The 21,124-nt window shown below is 40.0% G+C and overlaps 1 protein-coding gene across 1 annotated transcript in view; it reads right to left on the bottom strand.

The window, feature by feature from the left end:
* Nucleotides 1-1,318: 1,318 nt before the first annotated feature.
* The window catches only part of lurap1 (leucine rich adaptor protein 1), a 21,921-nt gene continuing 2,115 nt past the window's right edge, over nt 1,319-21,124 (bottom strand). Inside the window, exon 2 of the mRNA XM_023290517.3 lies at nt 1,319-8,095. Within this exon, the coding sequence (XP_023146285.2) occupies nt 7,193-8,095 (903 nt within the window). The 3' untranslated portion in view covers nt 1,319-7,192. The remainder of the gene's footprint in view (nt 8,096-21,124) is intronic.

Raw genomic sequence — 21,124 nt, forward strand, 5'->3', positions numbered from 1 at the left:
TTGAAAATTGGTCATGCCATGGTTTGTTGCTTCAGTTATTTGATGTTGAGGTTAACAAACATAAATTGAGTGGCATTTACAAAGGTGAAATTGTATATGGGGAATGGCTGTTACTATCTGCCGAATGCAATATTGTGAACATTGTTCTTTTGTGCTTTGTTTAAAGGTTTTTCAACTAACCCTATAAACTAAACCCATCACCTAAGTTGCCATCGTTGTATTCCATGACCTTGCAATCATTGCAAAATAAAAGAGGAAGAAAAAGAAAGCAACTGTCTGACTCATGAGTGGAGCCCAGCTCATAACCCGGGTAGATGAAACATCCTTTTTCAAGTGGGGAAACTGCACACAAACCCTCAAAAATCATCAATGATATTCACACGTCATTGAAAGTGGGAGAACACTTGACAGCAAGTAAATTAGGAAGTGTTTCTTTGTCAGCTGAGAGATGACTATGGCTACTCTGATTCAGACTTCTGCAGATTTCCAGTCAGGATTCAATCTGATGCCTCATTCACAGTCAGGAAAGCCCTGTGACGCAAGTTCAAAGGAATATATCGATTTTAATCCTCACTTTTTAAAATGTTTCTATACGATGCAATTTGAGTTGGTGGAAATAAAATCAAAGCTTTCTCAAACAGTAAAAACTCCCATTTCCAGATTAATTGAAAATGCATGATGTACAAAAATAACTGATTAAATACTGGGATTGTCTAGTAAAAACTTTGATCACTATTTTATGTTGATGTACACGTGTAAGTAGTGTTTTTAGATGCGGTTTTATTACACAAACTCTGTCGTCATGATTGACTCAATCAGCTGAACCAATCTGGTATTTCTGATATTATTTATTGACACCAGAAGCTTAAAACTGTTGTTTATTGGAGCAGTTTTATTCTTCTGTGTTAAATATCAGGTGATTTCCTGGCTAAAGATTCAGCATATTTGTATATATATTCAAAGCCTTCTGTTCTACACACCTTCAACCAGTTACTGCCTGCAAAGGGCAGTGATGCTTCCCCTGTTTTCATCGTTGTCTGTGAAGCTGTTCAGGAAAGCAGCCATCGAGTGCTTTGAGTGCTAATGGATCTGCATTGATAAACCTTTGTGGAAGTGCTGGGACAAATATTGATTAGAAATCTACATGAAAGCTCTCACAGCAGTTTACAACAAGGGGTGCAGTAGGTCTGGTTTTGAATTTCAGCTCTTTCTTGTAGGAAATGTTTGAGACAGAAGTCAGACTGGAAAAGATGTTTTCAGGAGAAATATCATCGTGATCTTCCACTTTCCTGTCTGAAAAGCAATAACAGCACAAGTAAACCATTTAAAATATCTTTAATCATTGGTAAGCTTGTATAATTTACATACTGCATTATATAGTTCTCCACATCAATGAAAGTAATCAGTTAATTGTTTTAACATTTTCACTTTACAAAGAAAAATAACTCCTTTTCTCTAAACACACTGCATAACAAAAATAATTTAAAAAATGCGTTGTACCATGAAAATAAAATTAAAAAAACCACACACACACACATTCCACTCACTCAAGCGAGATATGGATTCAGCTGATCCAGTGAACTGCAGTCGACCTCTGTGGCTTTTACTTTTCAATCCTCCATGTCAGGTTTTGGAGCTGGTTCAGAGCACTCAGTGTGGTTTGTTTCAATTCACTTCCATTTCTTCGACCAGTTTTAGTTGTGAACCAAACAAACGTGGGATTAAAATATAAATAAGATTCAAGAAAAGGGAATGCTGTCAGGTACCTCGAGACCCACGTCAGCGGCAGAATGAATCGTGCTTGTGTTGGTGTTTGTGTGAGAGGAAGGAAGAAAACAGCAGGATACTGGGAGTGGAAGCTTCCTTCATGCTGTGTGCTGCTTCAGCTCACTGTTTGTCCCTCTGCTCTGCCTCTAGGGAGACACAACCAGTCTGTCTTTTAGCTTCTCAAAAATGGGTAAAACTTGCCAGCAAAAAGGCTCTTGACAGCGTTTCAGGTGGCAAACAGAGAGAGTGCCTGAGCAGTATACTAATGCTAAAGCATGTGTGGGAAAAAAAATCTGTGATAAAAGCTGCAATGAAAATGAATAACCCTCATGTAAAAAGCTGACACCAAATGAGCATTAATTTGAGATTTCTGCCTCTCAAAGACACTCATCTCTGCCTTTAAAAGTTGAATTAAAATTGTGGATAATAATGTAATTAAATACTAAAATTTAAAGGGGGCATTCAGCAGCGTTGGTGAGAGGAACATAATTTTTTTGTAGTGAACAAGATGCTCATGTTTTGTACGTAGCGTGACATGTTTAATTTAGATGTCAAAGCTGGTAAGACATATGAGATGATATTTGGTTTGTGTGACTTTATTTTAATTGCCAGTATGTCCCACTACAGCACAAAGTCACCGTGCTTTGCAGTTACTTGGCTGGTTATAGTGAAAATGGGTAGATACAAGGTGTCCTTTATTGTAACTAATGGTTTTGTTAATAGGTGATTAATCAATAACTAATGCCTTATAAATCGCTTATATACCCTCCTTTCTATTATTTTCTTTCTTCTTTCTATTTCTGAAAGCATGAGTTATTAAAAACTATTAATTAAGCCATTAGTTAAAACCTTTTTAGAATAAAGTGCTACCTTGAAACCTGCGATCAGCATTTATCCAAAAATTTCATCTCACCTGCCATCATCCAGAGTGCACTGTTATGCTGCTAAAGCCCTGCAGTAAACATTGTTTTATGTAGCCTCTGGAGCTGAAGCCTGCTCAGCCTCATTGTCATGGCAACCGTGTTCATGTGGATATCCACTCGTCTATGTAATCACGCTGTTTGTCTTGTGCCCAGAATAGCCGGAGGGTGCAGGCACGTGAAGCCAGGGCAAACACATCACGCACCTGATAAATCCTCGAGAGGACAGAACAGAAGGATTTCAGGGAGCTGATCTGCCCACTTTTATTTCACTTCACTGTCTCTACAAACTCTGCAAAGTGAGGAGACACTTCTTTCAGCTTTGACTGAAAGGTATTTTCCACAAGCTTTCCAGAATCTTGTAACACTTCCATTCTTGCTCATGCACGCAGCAATCATCATGACTCTTTTGAAAACAATCAGACCACAAGCAGCTCCTCCTGGCACCTCCACTGTCAGCACTCATTACATCTCTGCCAAGGAGTGCTTTAAAACTACGCTCATGTCCAAATTTAGACCTGCATGCTCTCAGTGAAAACACATTAAACCATCATGGGTTACAGTATATCTTCAGAAAGACACACTATAGCTTGATGTAATGTGTTCTGCAGGTTTGTTCCCTGCACTAAAATGTAGTTTTTTTCCATATGCCTCATCTAATTTGGAAAGAAAACCACAAACCAGCAGAGCAGACTTTTTTTTTTTTTTTTTTTTTTTTTGGCATGCGGGGTTGCTTTACAGCCAACACATATGTCAAAAAGGGAAGGAGGTTTCACATGACTTCATGTCTGTACTGTGGTTGGAAGCTATAGCATGACTGAATTCAGATATAGATAGATGCTCTATTTCTATTCAGAGAAGAGAAAATGGGGGAAAAGGGGGCAGCTGCTCGTCCAAATGTTCAAGGTCGAGTTTGAGCTCACTTTTCCTTGCTTGTCTCCAGGACTGGCCTGCAGTCGCTGTTTCTGTGGTGCCGGCTTTATGGTGCTGTCTCCAGCTACAGGGCATTGTGTGTGCATGATGTGTGTGTTGGCACCGACTGAGCGTTTCCATCAAACCAGTGTGGTGGTGGAAAGTAGGATGAAAAGACAGGCAGTGGGAGGAGAGAGGAAACACTTCAGGGGCTCAAATAAATAGAGATGTTGAGTTTAACATCTTACTGTAGCAGCATGGAGGGAAGGAATTTCTTTACACTGAAACCCGGCAGAGCACCAATTCAAATAGGCTGGCTGGAGTTCACTCAACATGAAGCAGTTAACTCTTTATCCATCGATTAAAAATACCCTAAAGATTTACTGTCCAATTGAAGCTCAGCAGCACAATCATCAACATGTCTGGCCAACTAGTTTTTTAACTTAGCATTCCTTCAGTTTCATAGAGGTTACGTTCAAAAGCCCTCATGACACTTAACACGTCCACGATGTGCAATTTTCCAAATGTGCACCAGTCTGACATCAGAGTTTGTCTCTGTTCTAAACTTTGCCCTCCAGCATCCCCAGCCAGTGTTATCCAGCCTCACATGCTCAAAGCCTTTTGTCTTGCAATGTTAAAAGTGAAAAATACTGTTTGGAAATATGAGCATATATTTTGTATGTAAACTAAGCAGTAGCTTTTGTATGTTTATATCACTAACATTGTCTCTACACTTCAGCATGCAGACAGTGCTGTTTCTTTATTTCTGTCTTCTGTATAGACTATTACCTGATGAGGAAGCAGTTTGCTGCCAGACTCATTACCTCAGTCTGTTAGTTTAGTACCATTTATAGCCAACGAGTGCAAATTTATAATTCCTCTCACAAGCTTTTTCTCTCAAGACGAGTAACTAAAATCATTAAAAAGCCAGCTGATGCAAAATTATCAAGTCAGCGGAACCACAGCACAGATGATTAAATCAACAGCTGTGGTAGTTTTTATTTCAGAAAGGCAAAATCAACAGTTGGATAGAAAGGAGAAAAAAAGTAAAGCCTTAAAGACACAATAAGCCACTTCTTGTCTACTTCTGCTTGAAAACATGGACCCAAAACTTACTAAGATCTGCCACAATGCCATTGTTGTCACTGGAAACTGCACATGCGAGAACAGAAAACTTCACAAGTGTAGAAACTACATTAAAATTGTATCAGTTGGGTGGTGCAATAACTAATTGACAAAATAGTTTTGTTACAATGCATAAACCTGATAAAAATCTAAGACCTTAAGGATGCTAATGGACCAGGACTGATTATACTTAACTGCAGTGTGTCAAATATCATTTTTAATGTTGACAGCAATATTAAAACTCTAATAAGTTTGAAACAGTTCCCGGCCGTGAAAGAAAATGGGCATGAGTGAGGGTCATATTTACCTTTTACGAGGAGCTTTTTCTTGACAAATTACACTGAAGCGTAAACAGTAGAGATTATGTAATATGTTCCCCTCGGTTTACCAGATGTGTTGCACTATCCCCGCACCATTAACATGACTAACTGCAGACTGGTAGGAGGTGTAGTAACGCTGTGATGAATGAGCCAAAAATGTTTGAAAACCTTTGGGACTCGTCTATTCTTATGCAAACCTGACAGGGCAGCTGTGCTCGGGAAGGCAGTCAGCATCTGTCTCACTCACACACACACACACACACACACACACACACACACACACACACACATCAAACACGCACACACCATTTCCTCGTCAGTAGTGTTGTCGTCTGTTGAAGAGCAGACATTATTATTAGATTTCATTTACTGAGAGGAGGCTGCTTATGTAAGCAGGCAGACAGGCTTTTGAGAAATATTGCTTTTCTTCTCCGATTGTGTTCGGCCTTCCACGCATTTCCCACAAATCAACCAATAAAGCTTTCGGCACAAGGCATGCAACATCCACCCAGCCAGCACAACACATTTACCAGTCGACACTCGAGAGGACACAGACTACTGGTCTAGCCGTTTGTACACGCAAGCAGAGGCCAGGAAGAGGCAAAAAAACAAGACAAAATCAGTCAAAACACTCAGATTATCAGAACAACAGTGCAGTCATCTCATCAGGGGAAAATACAGGCATATGTAGTTCAGGTTTACACCAATCAGGCACAACATCTGCTTTAAAGAAAATTAACACAGGTTACCATAACTGAGAAGAAAAATATTCAGCCATATTCAGAAAACTGCCTACAACCAGTCACAACTAGTACCTGATGCACAGAGCAGCTGTACTGTCATTCAGCAAATATACAATATTGCAGGTGGCTGGTTAAGCACTGAAGCTCCACAAAGACACAAATGCTAACAGCAGTACAGTATTTCAATGACCTCAGTGCTTTGTCTTCTATGTCATTCATAGCATCTACTGCTGAAGGGAAGTGTTGGCAGAGAAACACGCTCAAAAATGTCATAACAACACTTGCTTAGTACTTATTTTTCACTTTTTTGGTTAATATTTCATTAGGTTATGCTGTCTAATACCAGAAGGGTTCAGATGCACTGGTTATGAATAGGGGTCTATACAATAAATTTGTATTTGGGACTGTGATGGGAGGCTGATTAAGGTGGGTTTGGTTTCATACTATTACTACTATTTTTAAATGCAGTACATTAGGGCTCATCAGTGCTGTTGATTGTGGAGTTTGACAGTCATTCCCAACCTCAGGGTCAAATACCAAGATAAATCTGAAGAGTATGGAAGAAAAATAAATTCTCTACACAAACTTTGGTTGTTTCTTTTGTCTAAGTTTTGCATTTTCTTGTGATTTATTTTCCCTTCTTCCACTCTAAAACCCCTTTGAATTAAACAATCCACAAAGTAAATTGCATTATCTGGTGAAACTACACACAGCTCATCACCACAATAAGGCCACAACCTGTAATAAGAGTGTGCAATTGTTTGATTTCAAGGGGTCGAAACAAAAAGAAAGGTTGGGAATCACTGTCACAGAGGATCCAAAAAAAGTTCAATAGGAAATATAGAGAAAGTGACAGCAAGCATTCTTTTTTGTAGAACCTCAGAGTATTTTTCTATGTAATCTAAGAGAGTCAATTTAAGGTTAAAGTTTTAAATTTCATTGGTTGGTAAAGTACATGCCAAACAATCTGAAATCATGTTTCAGCTCTCTGGTAGATAGTCTCACTGTGCTTTATTCTAAGGAAAATAAAATGAAATAAGATAAAAATAAAATAATATCAGGGAATGCTAAAAAGACCCTGAGAAAAACTATGACACAGGATTTTAAAACAGATTTTTCCTATGTTTGTGTGAGGCAGCCCTGTTCAGCTAAATGTGGTCAAAATCCTGTAATGTGCATCCACCTTAACACTGACATCAATGTTTTATAGAAAGTTAGTGCAGTCACAGGAGGGAACAACACAACAAACACAGCATTGTCTTTCAGTGTCTCTCACCGACGAAAACTTCACTATGTGCATTTGACAACAGCAGTTCGCTCTTCTTCTAACCTTCAGTGATCTGGTCTTTGACGCTGCAGAGGGAGTGTTCAATAGTGGCTTTAGTCCCCTCTTTGATTATCTTTCTTACAAAAACGTCACATCTTCTTGCGACTGCACCCAGCGCCAGTGAGCGTCATACTCAAGATGCATTTTACCATTCATTTTGCATGTATCCAAGTCGATCTTTCCATTTTTGTAAGGTTTGAGTTTGGGGCTCTGGTTGGTTTCCAGTTTCTCACTGAGGCTGGAGGGAGTTGGGCTGCCTGTTTGTGTGGTTGGTTTCTCCAGGACTCCATTAGCCTTAATGGCTTGCTTCTGAGTACTGTCCTTAAAAACTGGGCTTCCCTTATCCGTCTCTGGAGCCTTGGTCCAGACGGGAGTGTCTCGCTTGGGGCTCGCAGACTTGGTTTGGGTAGAGCTGATGGGAACTGCTGGTTTCCCAGTTTCACCAATCTCAGTCCCAGCACTGCTGACTCCATTCACAGGTCCACCTCTCACCTCTGTCCCACTTCCAACCCCAATTCCATTCTCATTTACCACAGCTCGAACCCCATTCCCATTCCCAGTACCAGTACCAGTAACAGACCTCACCCCTACGTTAGGTCCTGTCCCAGCTGCTGCCACTGTGGCTGTGGGGCCTCCAGCTGTGCGGCTCCCAGCGGTGGCCTCTGAGACCAGCGGCGTGGTGGAGCAGATGACGGACTCCGAGCTGGAGGGACAGTACTCGTCCATGTCGTCTGCCAGGGTGTCCAGGTAGCTTCCGATGGAGATGTTGTCCAGCTTGTCATTGGGGTCCTGCAGGCTGCTCCAGGAGCCCCTCCAGGAGGTGTCGGGGCCCTCGCCCAGGCTGTACTGGCTGCTGGTCAGGCTGCTGCAGCGGCTGGTCAGCGTGCTGCGCTCCTCCAGCAGCCATTTCACTGCTTCGATGCCCTCATGGACTGCCAGCAACTGCTGCAGGATCTTCACATCCACCGAGCGCAAGTGGGCCTGTGGAGACAAAAAAGGAGACATTCTAAAATTCCAGCTAACACGCATGGTTATTTTCACCGTGGCTATGTTTTGATAGCGTGTAATGTGCAACAGAAAAGAAAAATTGTATACATGAGAACTAAACAGACCTTGAACCTGGACGCTGAAGATATTTATTTAAAGCAGTTGGCTTTGGCTCCAGAGACAAGTGCAAACACCGTTACAATGCTATTATACTATTGCAGATTACCATAACTGGAAGAAAGACACAACAGATGCTGGCAGATTGAGTCTACAATACTAAAATGGGAAACAAATAAAGTAAAGGTAGAGCGGGAACAAGCTTACAGATGGAAATAACAAGGAAATATGACTGACAGCGACTCTGCAGGAGTTGAGAGATGGAAACGTACAGTGGAAAGTTTGACACATTAGAAAAGAAAATCAAGAGCAAGTTTCAAATTCCTTTAGTGGCTCCAGACTGCCTTTTAAATGCCCTTTGAAGTTTATTTATTCATGATGACATCTGGCAGAAATAAATAACATAATAATTACATCAGAAATAGCAGCAACTGATACTTTCTAATGCGATATGTGTGCAGGAGGTTGAAAAAGCTAAACGGTGAATAAGAGGGAAAAGAAGACTGCGGTCATGGAAAATTCCTCCCCAGAATACATTTGCAGAGGTCTGCAGTGAAGTGCAGGACCACGGGGTGATATATGGCAGCAGCATTCAGAGCTCAGCCTGACCATATCCACGAGTCTCTTTCAAAGTCTAAGCCTTTGATTTTTCGGTGTTCATCGGTTTTCTCCATGTGTTCATTTTTGTCTTCATTTCATTCTCTTACTGCGATCCCACAGACTGTCAGCGTCTCTTCTTTCTTGAGCCTGCTGCAGCTCTGTTGTCTGGAATCCTCATTTCAAGTGTTCAATTTATCATAACATAAAGATATTTGTGTATTTTGTCTAAAATGATTCTGACCCAGACATTTTTACTATGTAATTAGATTTATGCATAGATATTGTATTTTGTTTTTTTTTTTTACAGCATAACTAAGTTGCATTTATGATCATGGGTGAAATTTAAACACAAGATTATGTGTGTGTTTAGATTCTTGAATTAAAAGTAGCAACACTACATTCTAAAAAGTTCTACGTTCAAAATGAAACCATGTAAGTGAGACCTGCCAAATGAATGTGTGAAAATTTTAATTATTCAGGAGAAAGCGACCTTTTCTGATTATCAGTATGGCTTTTGAAAGCCAATTCCCAATTAAATTAATTAATTTAACATGCGCTATTCATGATGCTCTGATGCAGTTGCATTTCTCTATAAACGGCACTATCTGATTATTTACTTGAATGTAGTAACAGCTCATAAACACCGAAGGATAATAAACAAAAGTTTTAATTAAATGCATATAAAATATATTTAAACCAAGACATTTCAAGTTTGAAGTTTGGTGTTACTCTAAATTTTGACACCAAGATTTTCATTTTTTCAAAAATTTACTAGTATAATGGTTCCAAATCACAGTTATTGGTCTCCTAATAATTAGTATTGGCCAGTCAGCCCCTATTGCTTATAAGTTTAACCAAAAAGCCCATTGAATGTTTTCTGTATAGTGTCTTAATTTGTAGAGAAAATTGTCTTTAGCTGTTGGATAGATGTAATGTAAAAAGAACACTATTTATCCTTTAATTTGCAAAAACTATAACATGACAATAAATGGAAATACTAAAGTAAATTACCTTAGAAAAAACTACATTTGTCCTTATGGTAGTGCTATCAAAAAATTATAGTAGTTGAATACTGGGTTACATTCCAAATGAGGGTTTTACTAAACTAGTTGTTAGAACACTCACATTGTTATTAAGATATATGAAGCTGGCACAGTCAGAGATTGCAGATGACATGTAAGACAACATCAAACGCACATTGGACGAACTATAAAGAGGACATTTCTTTTCGGCATGTGATTGAAGAACAGCACATATAGCATTTTTTTCAATGATGTGATGAGGCCTTAAGCCACTAAGACCTTTGCCCTATTACCTCTTGGAGTCTTTGTGTAGCTCCCTTATTTCCTATAAATCAATAATATAATGGAGAGGAGCGTATTGATTGACATAACCTGCCAAGCTGCTTCTTTGTGGGCTGTGCATTATGTTAGCCCTGATGGTTAAACCAGCAGTGGAGTGAATGCATCACTGTAGATTTTATCAACTGTGCTCAAAACAAGATCCCACTTCCTATCAGTGTGTTTGAGAATCAAATTCTTCCACGTAGAAGGAAAACGGTGTATGTGAGCAGGAATTAATAAGTCTCATACATCATCTCTATGAGTAGGTGGCGGTTGACCTTTGAATAAACCAGTTACCATTCAGGACGGCACCACAGGCTGCTCATTCAGTCCTCTCCAGTTCAGTGGTTTCTCTTCATCTTTCTCACTATTTTGCCAAACTGTGGTTAGACAAGCTGCACTGTGGGAAGCTGATTTAGATCAGTGGTTTCCAAGACAAGAAGATCAAGACTATATTCATTTTTTCCCAACTTCGCTCTGTTTTACTTTTTTCAGTAAAACAATGGCTGCATTTAGCTCTTCAAGCCTCTAAAAATGATGCAGAGAAGGAAACGTTTCCTTTTGGTTGGTCGCTGCTCGTGACTCATGCCCATATTCAGGCTATGACCTTTGATAAAGGGTCACAAGAAGCTTCATTTCAAGGTGTCAAAAATCAGAAAGGCTGGAAAGACTCTTTTTAAATGATACTGCATGCTCATGTTAAATACAAGTGTTTTGGATTGAGTTATTTAAAGACTACTATCTTATTCATGCCATGTTTTTCTCAGTTTCTCAACTGCCATCACAGCTGATGTCAGTATGAGTCATTCACAACTAGTTACTTACTCTGAGTGCCTTGAAACATTTAAATAGATTGCTTGTGTTACTTGCAAAACACCATATTGACTTCCTAAGGCTTCCCCAAACCTAAACCATAACCACAGCATGTCCAACCCTAAACCATACTTAAACCTAATCCTAACTCTAATTCTAATTTAAACTCCCAAAAAACGAGTCTTCATCCAAAATTACATAGACGACTAAGGCCTGTGGGGACAAAAATTTTGTGCCCAGTAGGAGAAAAGTTCCCACAGTGTAGCTGAGATGTTTGGCGATTAACACAAGTAAACACAGACAACACACTTCAGCTGAGAATATGATGTTTTTTATAACAGAGCTTTTTTACTAGAGGAGAATGGAGTTGTGCGGTCAATGTTGCGCAAATCTGCTGATGCCAAAGTTGCTAAAGTACACTGGCAGACGCAACTCTGTCAAAATGAGGGAAATGCCAAATGAATGAGGTCAATGAGAATCATTAAATATCAAAATCACACTTTTTTTTTTTTTTTGGAACAACTATGCAGCTCCATTAATACAAATCGTATCATTGCAGGGAGGAGTGCCACATGCTGAGGAACAGAAGATCAGCAGTCTGTATGTGTGGCTCTAAACTCTCTCCATCCTGGCACACAGACATTTGGGGTGGAGTTCAGGTTTGAGGTTTCTGGTTTGCAGAGGCTGAGTGCCTAATGAGGGCGGCAATAAAAGCAGCTCCGTGTCTGTCAGCGCTGAGGTGGCACAAAGTTAACGAAGCTCAGTGCTCCACCAGTCTGCTGAGCTATCTGAGGATATAGACCAACTGAAATAGCTGCCACACCTCAAAGTTCTTGGAATAATGGGAAGGCTGCAGTATGAGTTTGCTGTCTCTTAAATGTAACCCGACAAATGGCTCATGCTCAAAACAAACAGCTTCCAAAAAAGTGAAACATCTGAAATAAAAACCTAAAATAAAGGAACGTGTGTAAAAGCTCATCCATCAGCAAATCAACTTTAAAATACTGATTAGCTCTTCAACTGTGCTTCCAAACGAAAACATGCAAATTCGCCCTTTAACCAATCTGAATTCATTTTTAGCAAAGGATTAAGAATGCCTTATCTTTGTGCCAGCTTTGTGTTTATATTCACGCCAAATGTGTCCTGCATTGTGTGTTGTCTTGTTCCAAGAGCGATTTCTTTCATCTCCATCATTTTCATTATTTCAAGATTGACTGCAGCTTTTAATGATCCAATGAAATCTAAAATGCTCATTAGAGAATGGACTGTCAAATGATGGGATGTCAAAAGGTCAAACTGAGGCTAAAAGGTTTTAAAGCAACAGCAGACAGGATGAGAAGAAGCAGGTCCAGAACCATACAGGACCCAAACATCACTATTCATCTATTTGCATTTTTTTGAGGCAAACACATTTCAGTTTCCCCATTCAGGCATGATGCCAAGCACCACATGGCTGATCCTTAGGATGCTGGAAAGCTCATTTTCCTGCCTTTTATATCTGGTGCACAATGAGCGTGTGTGGTCTGCAAACACATCAAAGCAATCATTTATTATTAACAATAATTCTGCCGGTGAAGACAGATTTCACCTGGTTTTGGATGTTTGTTGAATAATTTGTTCTAATGATCTTCCTCATAAACTGTTCCTAGAAAGTGTATCGAGTCAAACAAGCACATAAAACTGAATGTACTACTGGACGAATGAATATGTGAGTAAAAATGTACTGCTACAGTGAGCATTTCTTTGATTCTTTCACTTTTGGATCACATTAAAATGTATATCATTAGTTTTTTTTTTAACCATTGAACAGTAACATTAAAACTGAAAGATAACTCTTTGGGATCTGCCAGTCAGTTCAATAACTGAAAAAACACACTATTGATAAAGCAACATTGAAAATTTGAAGTTCTGGTCCTTAGATGTGCCTTTATTATACACGGAGCTCACGGGGTCTCAGTGTAACAGCTGAACCGGAGTAAAAGCTTCCTGCGCTGAAGATATCAGCACCCAAAGGAGTAGACGATCGACAGCAACACTTGAGCGATCTCCTCTGCATGAGGGAATAAAACTGCTGGTATCTTTCCTTCCTTGACTTTCGCTGACCTACTTCTATCTGTTTTAAAGTATAAGGAGCCAGCAGAGAACCATGCCAGGACTCCCAAACAGCCCAGAAAGACCTTCAATGGTTTCACACCTAAACATTTTCTGACTGCTGGAAGCTTTGCTGTTGTGGATAATCTGTTGGACTTTGGTTTTCTGTCAAATGCTAGTTTTCCTTGGACACTTTCTTGGAATGTGGATTTTGCGGCAGAGGAAATGCTGGCACAGTGTTTTGGATCACATGTTTGGACCACAAACCTTGTTTCTTTTTACAGGCAGAGAGGTTGCTGCACAAGTCAGAAGAACTGCAAATATAGCTGCTGCAAAATTCTGACTCAGTTTGGATTGAAAAAAAAACCTTAAGACTGATTTGTAATTGGCATTGTTCACAGACATGTTTGCCATTTGCCACACGTCTTAGCACAAACTCCTTATCTTGAGGGATTTAGCTGCTGCACAACTTTCAGTGCATCATTACAGAATAGCTCTAGTTTATTGCAGCTTATCTTGATTTTGTTGTTTTAGCCATCATTCTTATCTGTGACAAAAATATTATTGGCTTGTTTACAATCTGTCCTCAGCTGGTGCCTCGTGTTTCTTGCCTCCATCTGTCTGTATTGCTGTGATAATCTCATCAAGTACTTTGGTGAGTGCAGAGTAAAAGAAATGAATCATTCTTTCAGCATTGATTTAGATATTGCAGTAGATAGTTATGCAACAAGGCCCTCTAGAACACAACCATTCAGTAGTGATACTATACGTTGTAATAACATATCCAAAGTCAAAGCGTGATCTGTGACGCAGACTCATCCATGTGACAAAAACAGCTACCTGATTGCACAGTTACCTGACAGGCTGCCGAATCACTGCCAGCTGGGACTCACTAGTTATCTCATACAACAGCAAAATAAACGCACACTCTCCCTCTCTCTTGTCCCCTGGAGTCTCTGTCTGCTGGTTCACCTTCCCAATCTAACTCGCCGCAGACACACGCCGTCCTTGCAGAGTCCCTCCAGTCTCCATGAGGCAGCAGAAGGTCGGCCCTGGCTCTCCCTAAACCACAAGCAGCTCCATCTGTCTGCATTCACCTCGAATGCTGTGCAGAATATCCGCTCATCCTTATCATTCTGCTTTTTCTTTCTTACTACACACAATACATGTGTTGAATGGCAACACCTCCAGACATGCGAGTGACAACATGTATAAAAAGAAAACATTGACTTGGATGCATTTTCCTTAGGGTTCAGTTACTGTAAAAGAGGTCCTTTCAGGCGCATTAATATTATGGTTATTAGCAACAAATCCAGACTGAAGGGAAGTGAAACATACCAGATAAGATAGGGGGAGCTGCAGGTCGTTTGGCGATGATTTAATTGGACAAAATGCTGCAGTGACTCTGACATCTGCGAGGAATAGTCAGTATCCAGGCAGACAGAGATGACTGAGATTAAATAGACTTGATTTTGATTCCCCACAGCTCAGCTCTGCACTCAAAGCTGACTTTGCACTGACATTCGTCTGCCCAGAGGTGGAAGACAGAGATCGAGCCTGACAGGGAAAAGCTACAGAGAGCAAAAGGGAGACGTGGACAAAAAAGGAGAATGACATTCTCGAGCAATAACACAACATTTGCCCTTTGATAGCTTAAAATACAGGTGCTGATCATGAATAAAAGCAGCTGGGCTGGTATACAACAGGCCTTTAGTGGAGGTGTGTATCTGTGTGTGTGTGTGTGTGTGTGTGTGTGTGTGTGTGTGTGTGTGTGTGTGTGTGTGTGTGTGTGTGTGTGTGTGTGTGGGGCTGACTGCCAATCTTCTGTGGTTGTAAAGGAGACTCTGTCCAGTAAATCTGATTAGATCAATGGAGATTGTGTCTTTGATTAGACAGCTGGAGACTAAAACTGTTCCCAGAGAGATGAACAGTAGCTTCAAAGTCATTAATAGTAACATATATCTGCTTTCAGCTCACTTTCATAGAAGATTTTCTCAACGGTGCTGAGCTATAAGCACTTAGAAAATGTCTATTTTATCATTGAAATGCACCATCTATACGTTAGACCTCTTTATGTCCTTGGACACAAGATTACAAGAATTCTGACTGAAATTAATACAATTAACTGTGCATCCATTTCTCAGTAAATATTTGACAAAGCTGTTGTTGATATTTATATATATTTACTCATCATTCTGATCATTTGTTAAGCAAAACAGATAAGTCTCACTTCTTCAACATGACACTTTTACTGTTACATATGACTGTATATGGCTGTAACTAGCAATTATTTTCCCCGTCGATTAATAGATTAGTTTTGAGATGATAAAATGTCAGAAAATGGTAAAATAAATAAATAAATAAATGTCATTCAGTGTTTTCAAAAAGCCAAGATGACATCTTCAAACGTCGTTTCATCCACCACCCAAAAACATTCAGTTGACTGTCATTGAGAATAAGTAGAGCAGAATAAGAGAGCAGAAAATAGTCAAATCTAAAGAGCTAGAATCAGAGATGTTGACTTCCTTGAAAAATGACAAACTGATGAATTGATTTTCAAGATAGCTGGCAATGAATTATGCAGTTGACAACTAATCGAGTAACTGATTAATTGTTGCAGCTCTCTCAGTGTACAAATGCAGGACCTGTTTGTTTTTCACTATTTGAAGACATCCTTTTAGGCTCTTGGAGAATTATTGATCGATTTTCTGAGATGACATAGCTTACAGTACACAATTAACCAGTCAGTTTACAAAATAATCATTAAAGCTTCAACAGGCAACTCTGTCCTAAGCCCCTCCCAAGAGACTTTCCTGGAATTTGCACATAATTCAGAACAGTCAAGCTAAAAGTCAACATTTATTTGTGGCTTCACATAGGATTCACACTTCACTCTCCCAAGTAAAAGTCCTCCACTTAATCCACTGCACTACCAGATCTGATTTACAGCACAGACGTTTTTTGCACTTTATACAATCTCACCTTTTCTGGGTGAAAAGAGCTGTTATCAGATGAAGTACAATAAACTGAAAGGTTAGTGCAATTTTTGCCCAATAATGTCAGGGTTTCAAAAAAAAAAGCTTCTTCCAGCTTTAATTGAAACACTGATTTGTTACCACCTTAATTTAACACAACAGTCACCCAGATTCAAACAAACTGATCAGCTGTACCAGAAACATATTATTACTGTATGCTGCTCCATTACGTTGAACCAAAATGTTCCATTAAAACATAAAGTACAAGATTTTATCAAAGGCCAAATCTGAAATAATGGAAGACTGGTTTGTCTGAGGGCTGCACAGTGGCTTGGTGGTTAGCGCTTTCGCCTTGCAGCTAGAAGATCCCCAGTTTGCGTCCAGGCTTTCCCGGGATCTTTCTGCATGGAGTTTCCATATTCTCCATGTGTGGGTTTTCTCCGGGTACTCCAGATTCCTCCCACAGTTCAAAAATATGCCGAGGTTAATTGTCCATAGTTGCGAATGTGAGTGTGAGTGTTTGTCTCTATGTGTAGCCCTGTGATAGACTGACGACCTGTCCAGGGTGTTCCCTGCTTTCACCCTAAGTCAACTGGGATAGGCTCCAGCCATGTATAGATAATGGATGGATGGTCTGTCTGACTCCCATTCGGTAATTCAAGCTAATACCGTCAGCGTGTGTTTGTGTTGTGATACTTTACATAAGAGTTAGGCAGCGTGTTTGTTCCAGTCAAACATACATTGTAAGCAGTATAAGAAATGCAGCATGACATCCTGTTTTACTTGACAGTGACCAAAAAGCAGAGCAGCATTTCATTATTTGTGGTGACACACTGACAACACGGCCCACACACATACACACTTGATCTTACAGCAGACAGATGCTGCAGCCCACTATCACCACGCTGTGTGGTTACAGATACAGATGAGTAGCAGATGAATCAGGAACAGAAGGGCTCACACAAACACAAATACACAGCAAAAGCAAAAAAAAAAAAGAAGCAGATATTAGCCTACTCCTTGACACCTTGCCTGTAAATGTGGACCTAATGAGCTTATCAGCATGACAGGAAGTGTTAAAAATCCCACAAACAGGAACTCTGCTAGTCTGTGTGCACGACTGTGTGTAAGAAGAGAGCTTTTCCATTTAGCTTTACCCTGCAGACACTCTGCACATGCATTCCGGCACATCTTACTAAGCAGATTTCTGATGAAAGTGCAATGCTCACATCTCTTCTTCTGCACTCTCATCACACCACCCACCCCACTCTCACAGATGAATGAAACAACCACACACTCACACACACAGCAGAAGAGCATCCTGGCTCTGGGCTGAAAGTTTCGCTCCCCTCCGGTTAGGAAGCGGCTCTCCATCACTATCACCTCTCTCTCTGTCCTCCCTCCTTCGCAGCAGGCCTGATTAATGAGGAAAACTGTTAACAAATCAGTCTGGTCCTCTGCTCTCGACAGATTTATGGAAACTCTGGATGCTTTGTGGATCCAAACTGGGCACGTTGGTCAAATATACATTTGGGAACCGGCTGACATCAGTGTCTGGAGGAAGTGCAAACTAAAGGTCAGCTTCTCTGCAGCTGACAACAACCCTGGATCTCTCTTCAACGTCCACCTTTTTGGCATCTTTGCAACTGTTATTTTCCCCCAAAAAATATTGGATCGTGGACAAAACTGAGAAGGATGATGTGTCTTTGTGTTATGACAGTATTTAGAGTTCCTCTCCAGTTGTTGAATAAAACCCTTGAAAGCCATGTCTGTGTCAAAGCTACAAATTGAGAAGTTTTTTCCATGAAAGTAATCCCTTCCTGCCTAAAATGGCTTACATGTAGCTCTACACTGCTTCTCTTTGTGTGGATCTCTGGAGTACCCTTCTCTCTCTGCAGCCACCCCTCCCCACTCGCTGCAGTCGGAGCACACCAGCTCACTTACGACTCTGTTCAACCACTATAAAGCTCCTCTACGCTGCACAATGCTTTACTGGAGTATTTTGGCCATACACATTGAAACTGGAAACCGTTTCTGAAAAACAATAATGATACCATAAAGCTTAACCTTGACAGTAGACAGGATCGGCTCCTGGGTTACCAGTGAGACCCCAGAGATTTGAATCCATGTTTTTCTACTCTCATTGGTAGTCTGCAGTTTCAAGATTGAAATGCTCAACAATGGTGTTGACTGTTAGTTTCACTGATGAAAAACACACCATTGACATGTTGACAAAGTAAAAAATGTGATTTTCCCCACGGGAATCTTTGAATGTTTGCTCTCTTTGGCCTGATGAAGGAACTGTGATTAAAGGTAAAAATCTTAAACCTTAAAAACACTTTTTTTTGTTACATAAATATTATGTAACATCAAAACTTTTCCAACTTTAATCTTTTATCTCAAGTGACTAAATTATACCGAGTCCTTCTGGTTACAAAATCACAGTAGTTGGTGTGATTGGGAACTTGAGCTAGACGTCATCAAGGATATATCCACATTACAAGCCTTGGTGCTCAATTCCAATTTGATGCTTCACATTAAGTGACATAAATTCCAATCTTGAGAGAATACTGTTGTAAACCTAAACTATTACACATGCAAAGGTCTAACAGTCATATTCATACAAAAATAACTAAAATAATGTCTTATCATTAACAGTCTTCATCATGTTTTCAACAAACAGCCAAGTCCCCTGTCTCTCCATTGACCTCATAGCTGTTTTTGCTCTCCACCATGTTTACGTTTACCTGGCTCTAAGGTGCAGACACACAATAATGATGACAGGCAATATGTGATATCACATTAATTCTGATCTGACTATTCTCACAATGGTTATATAGGTGGAGGTCTGATATGAATCAGATCTAGAACCACATATGCAAGTGTCCCAGATGTGAAATGAAAAATAAGAGATTCACTGGATTTGGGCCACTTTGGCATGTTATGTTTAAGTATTTATTCATTCTGAAGTGCTGCTACTACAACACAAGTCTATATGCATGTTGAGCGGTGTGCAGTGTGTGGACACCACAAAGTGGGACACACACCATGGGTTGCTTTTCAGGTTACATCCACTGTATGATAAGATGGATGAACCCAATGTTTTTCCAAGCTGCAGTTTTTAAGCTCAGTGAGGTGATGTTGCCATCACCATCTTGGCAGTGCCAGACCCCTCTGAACTCCCAGCTAATCAAAAAATAAGTAAGGAGGTGGAGCATGAGTGGAGCTGAGGCAGGTCATACAAAGATCTCTGGGCCAAACACTGTCCTATGACGGCATCCACCTGTCATTCAAAGCACTTTAATTATGCATTACCGTAAGCCCTAATATAATTTTAAAATGTGAGTTATATAAAAATGCGTCCCCAATACAGTTGTCATAAACAGTGACATTAGCTATAGCGATCGAAACTGTTTTTTGCACTACACTGTAAACATGTTTACTTTTGCCGTAATGTTGGGTATTTTAACATGGGGTCCTATGGGGACTGGCTGGCTTTTAGAGTCAGCCTCAAGTGGCAATTTGGGGAACTGCAGTTGTTGGCATCTTGACATTGGCGTCATTGTTTAGCTATAGTGGTTGATGCTTTGTTACATCACGGACAGTTGTCGTCTCATTGGGTGGGCGTTGAACAGGATCTCTGCCAAAAGAATCAGTATCAAAACATTTCCAAGGCTACTAAAGACTGGCCAAGACGATGCACCTTATTATTCATCGGCTACATAAACCAACCTAAAATGTACACATACATTATAGGAAGTCTATTTAAAATGAAAGCAATGCAGCACAAAACACCAAACCTCCTATGCCCACACTCCTAAAAGCAATAATGCAGCTGATTATGTTTCTTCAGGAAATATTCATCTACACCAAGGGAGTACACTATTTCCTCCTCACACTCTCACACATTCCCTTCACCATAAGCCTGCGCTACAGCCCTGGGGTGAAATAAGCTTCTATTTCTAACATGTGACCAAACTGATAATGTGTTCTGAATGTTTAAATGTAACCAATGTGTTTTGGAGCAGCTCTCTCAGAAGACAGCTTGCTTTGTTTTGGGAGTTCAGTTGTGGCGGTGCATGTGCTCTGTGTGCTAACCACAGACTGGATGCACGCCTGCATCTGCCACGGGAATGTACGGCATACATGATCACAGAGGGGGAAAAAAAACAACTGTAGAGTGGTGCATTACTGCTACAGACCTCCAGTGTTTGGTGGGAGGTGGGGTCCATGTAAACAAGAAGACAGAGAGATATTTGTTTGGAGGAACAAATGAATTGCTGCTCAACAGGAAATAATCTTCTTTCAAAGTAAAGAACAACCTCGGCAGAACAAAAGAAGGAGGTGGTGATGATTTAATATGTAAAAAACAAATGCAGTTGTAAAATATGTTCCAGCGAGATAAGATACTAATATACCACACCAAAACTAAGGCCCTGTGTATACAGAAATACAAAGGTGTCATAGCTGAAAAAAACTACTAATTCATAGGACAAGTGTGAGTGGAGTGTTAACATGCAGCTACTAACATGGTGAGAAGGACCATGAATTACTGAATGTGATGATTTTACTCAAGAGAATCCAATTAAACAGATCTCTTTAATACATTTCAAGTAGTAATCAAATATATCCTTGATCATAATGAAATGTAGATTCTGAATTGCTTTTTTATACTATAAGTGTTCTCTGTTTAGTCTCAAAATGCAGGTGGAGATTGTCAGCCTGTTTGGTCATTTGCGTGTATGTTAATTTATATCTGGGACAAATACTGCATTGTATATATGTGATCTGACTGCAAAACAAATATATATCATTGTTACATTGGTAATACCTTTACTTCTATAAATGATGTATATGTAGATTCTCAGTCATCCATGTCATGGTAGGTCATTCATGTTTCAGCAGAAAGCATCAGAACTTCTCTGTTTGGTTCTTGAAGATGTTTCACCTCTAATCCAAAGGGCTTCCCCAGCTCTAGACTGACTGGTGGGGGAGTGTTTATTATCACTCCAGATCACATGGCTACTGGTCCATCAAAAACCCAAAACTGATATGTCGAGTGGTAAATGCTGGTGAAACTGCCA

Source organism: Amphiprion ocellaris, chromosome 2, assembly GCF_022539595.1.
Source record: "Amphiprion ocellaris isolate individual 3 ecotype Okinawa chromosome 2, ASM2253959v1, whole genome shotgun sequence".
Classification (NCBI taxonomy): Eukaryota; Metazoa; Chordata; class Actinopteri; family Pomacentridae; genus Amphiprion; species Amphiprion ocellaris.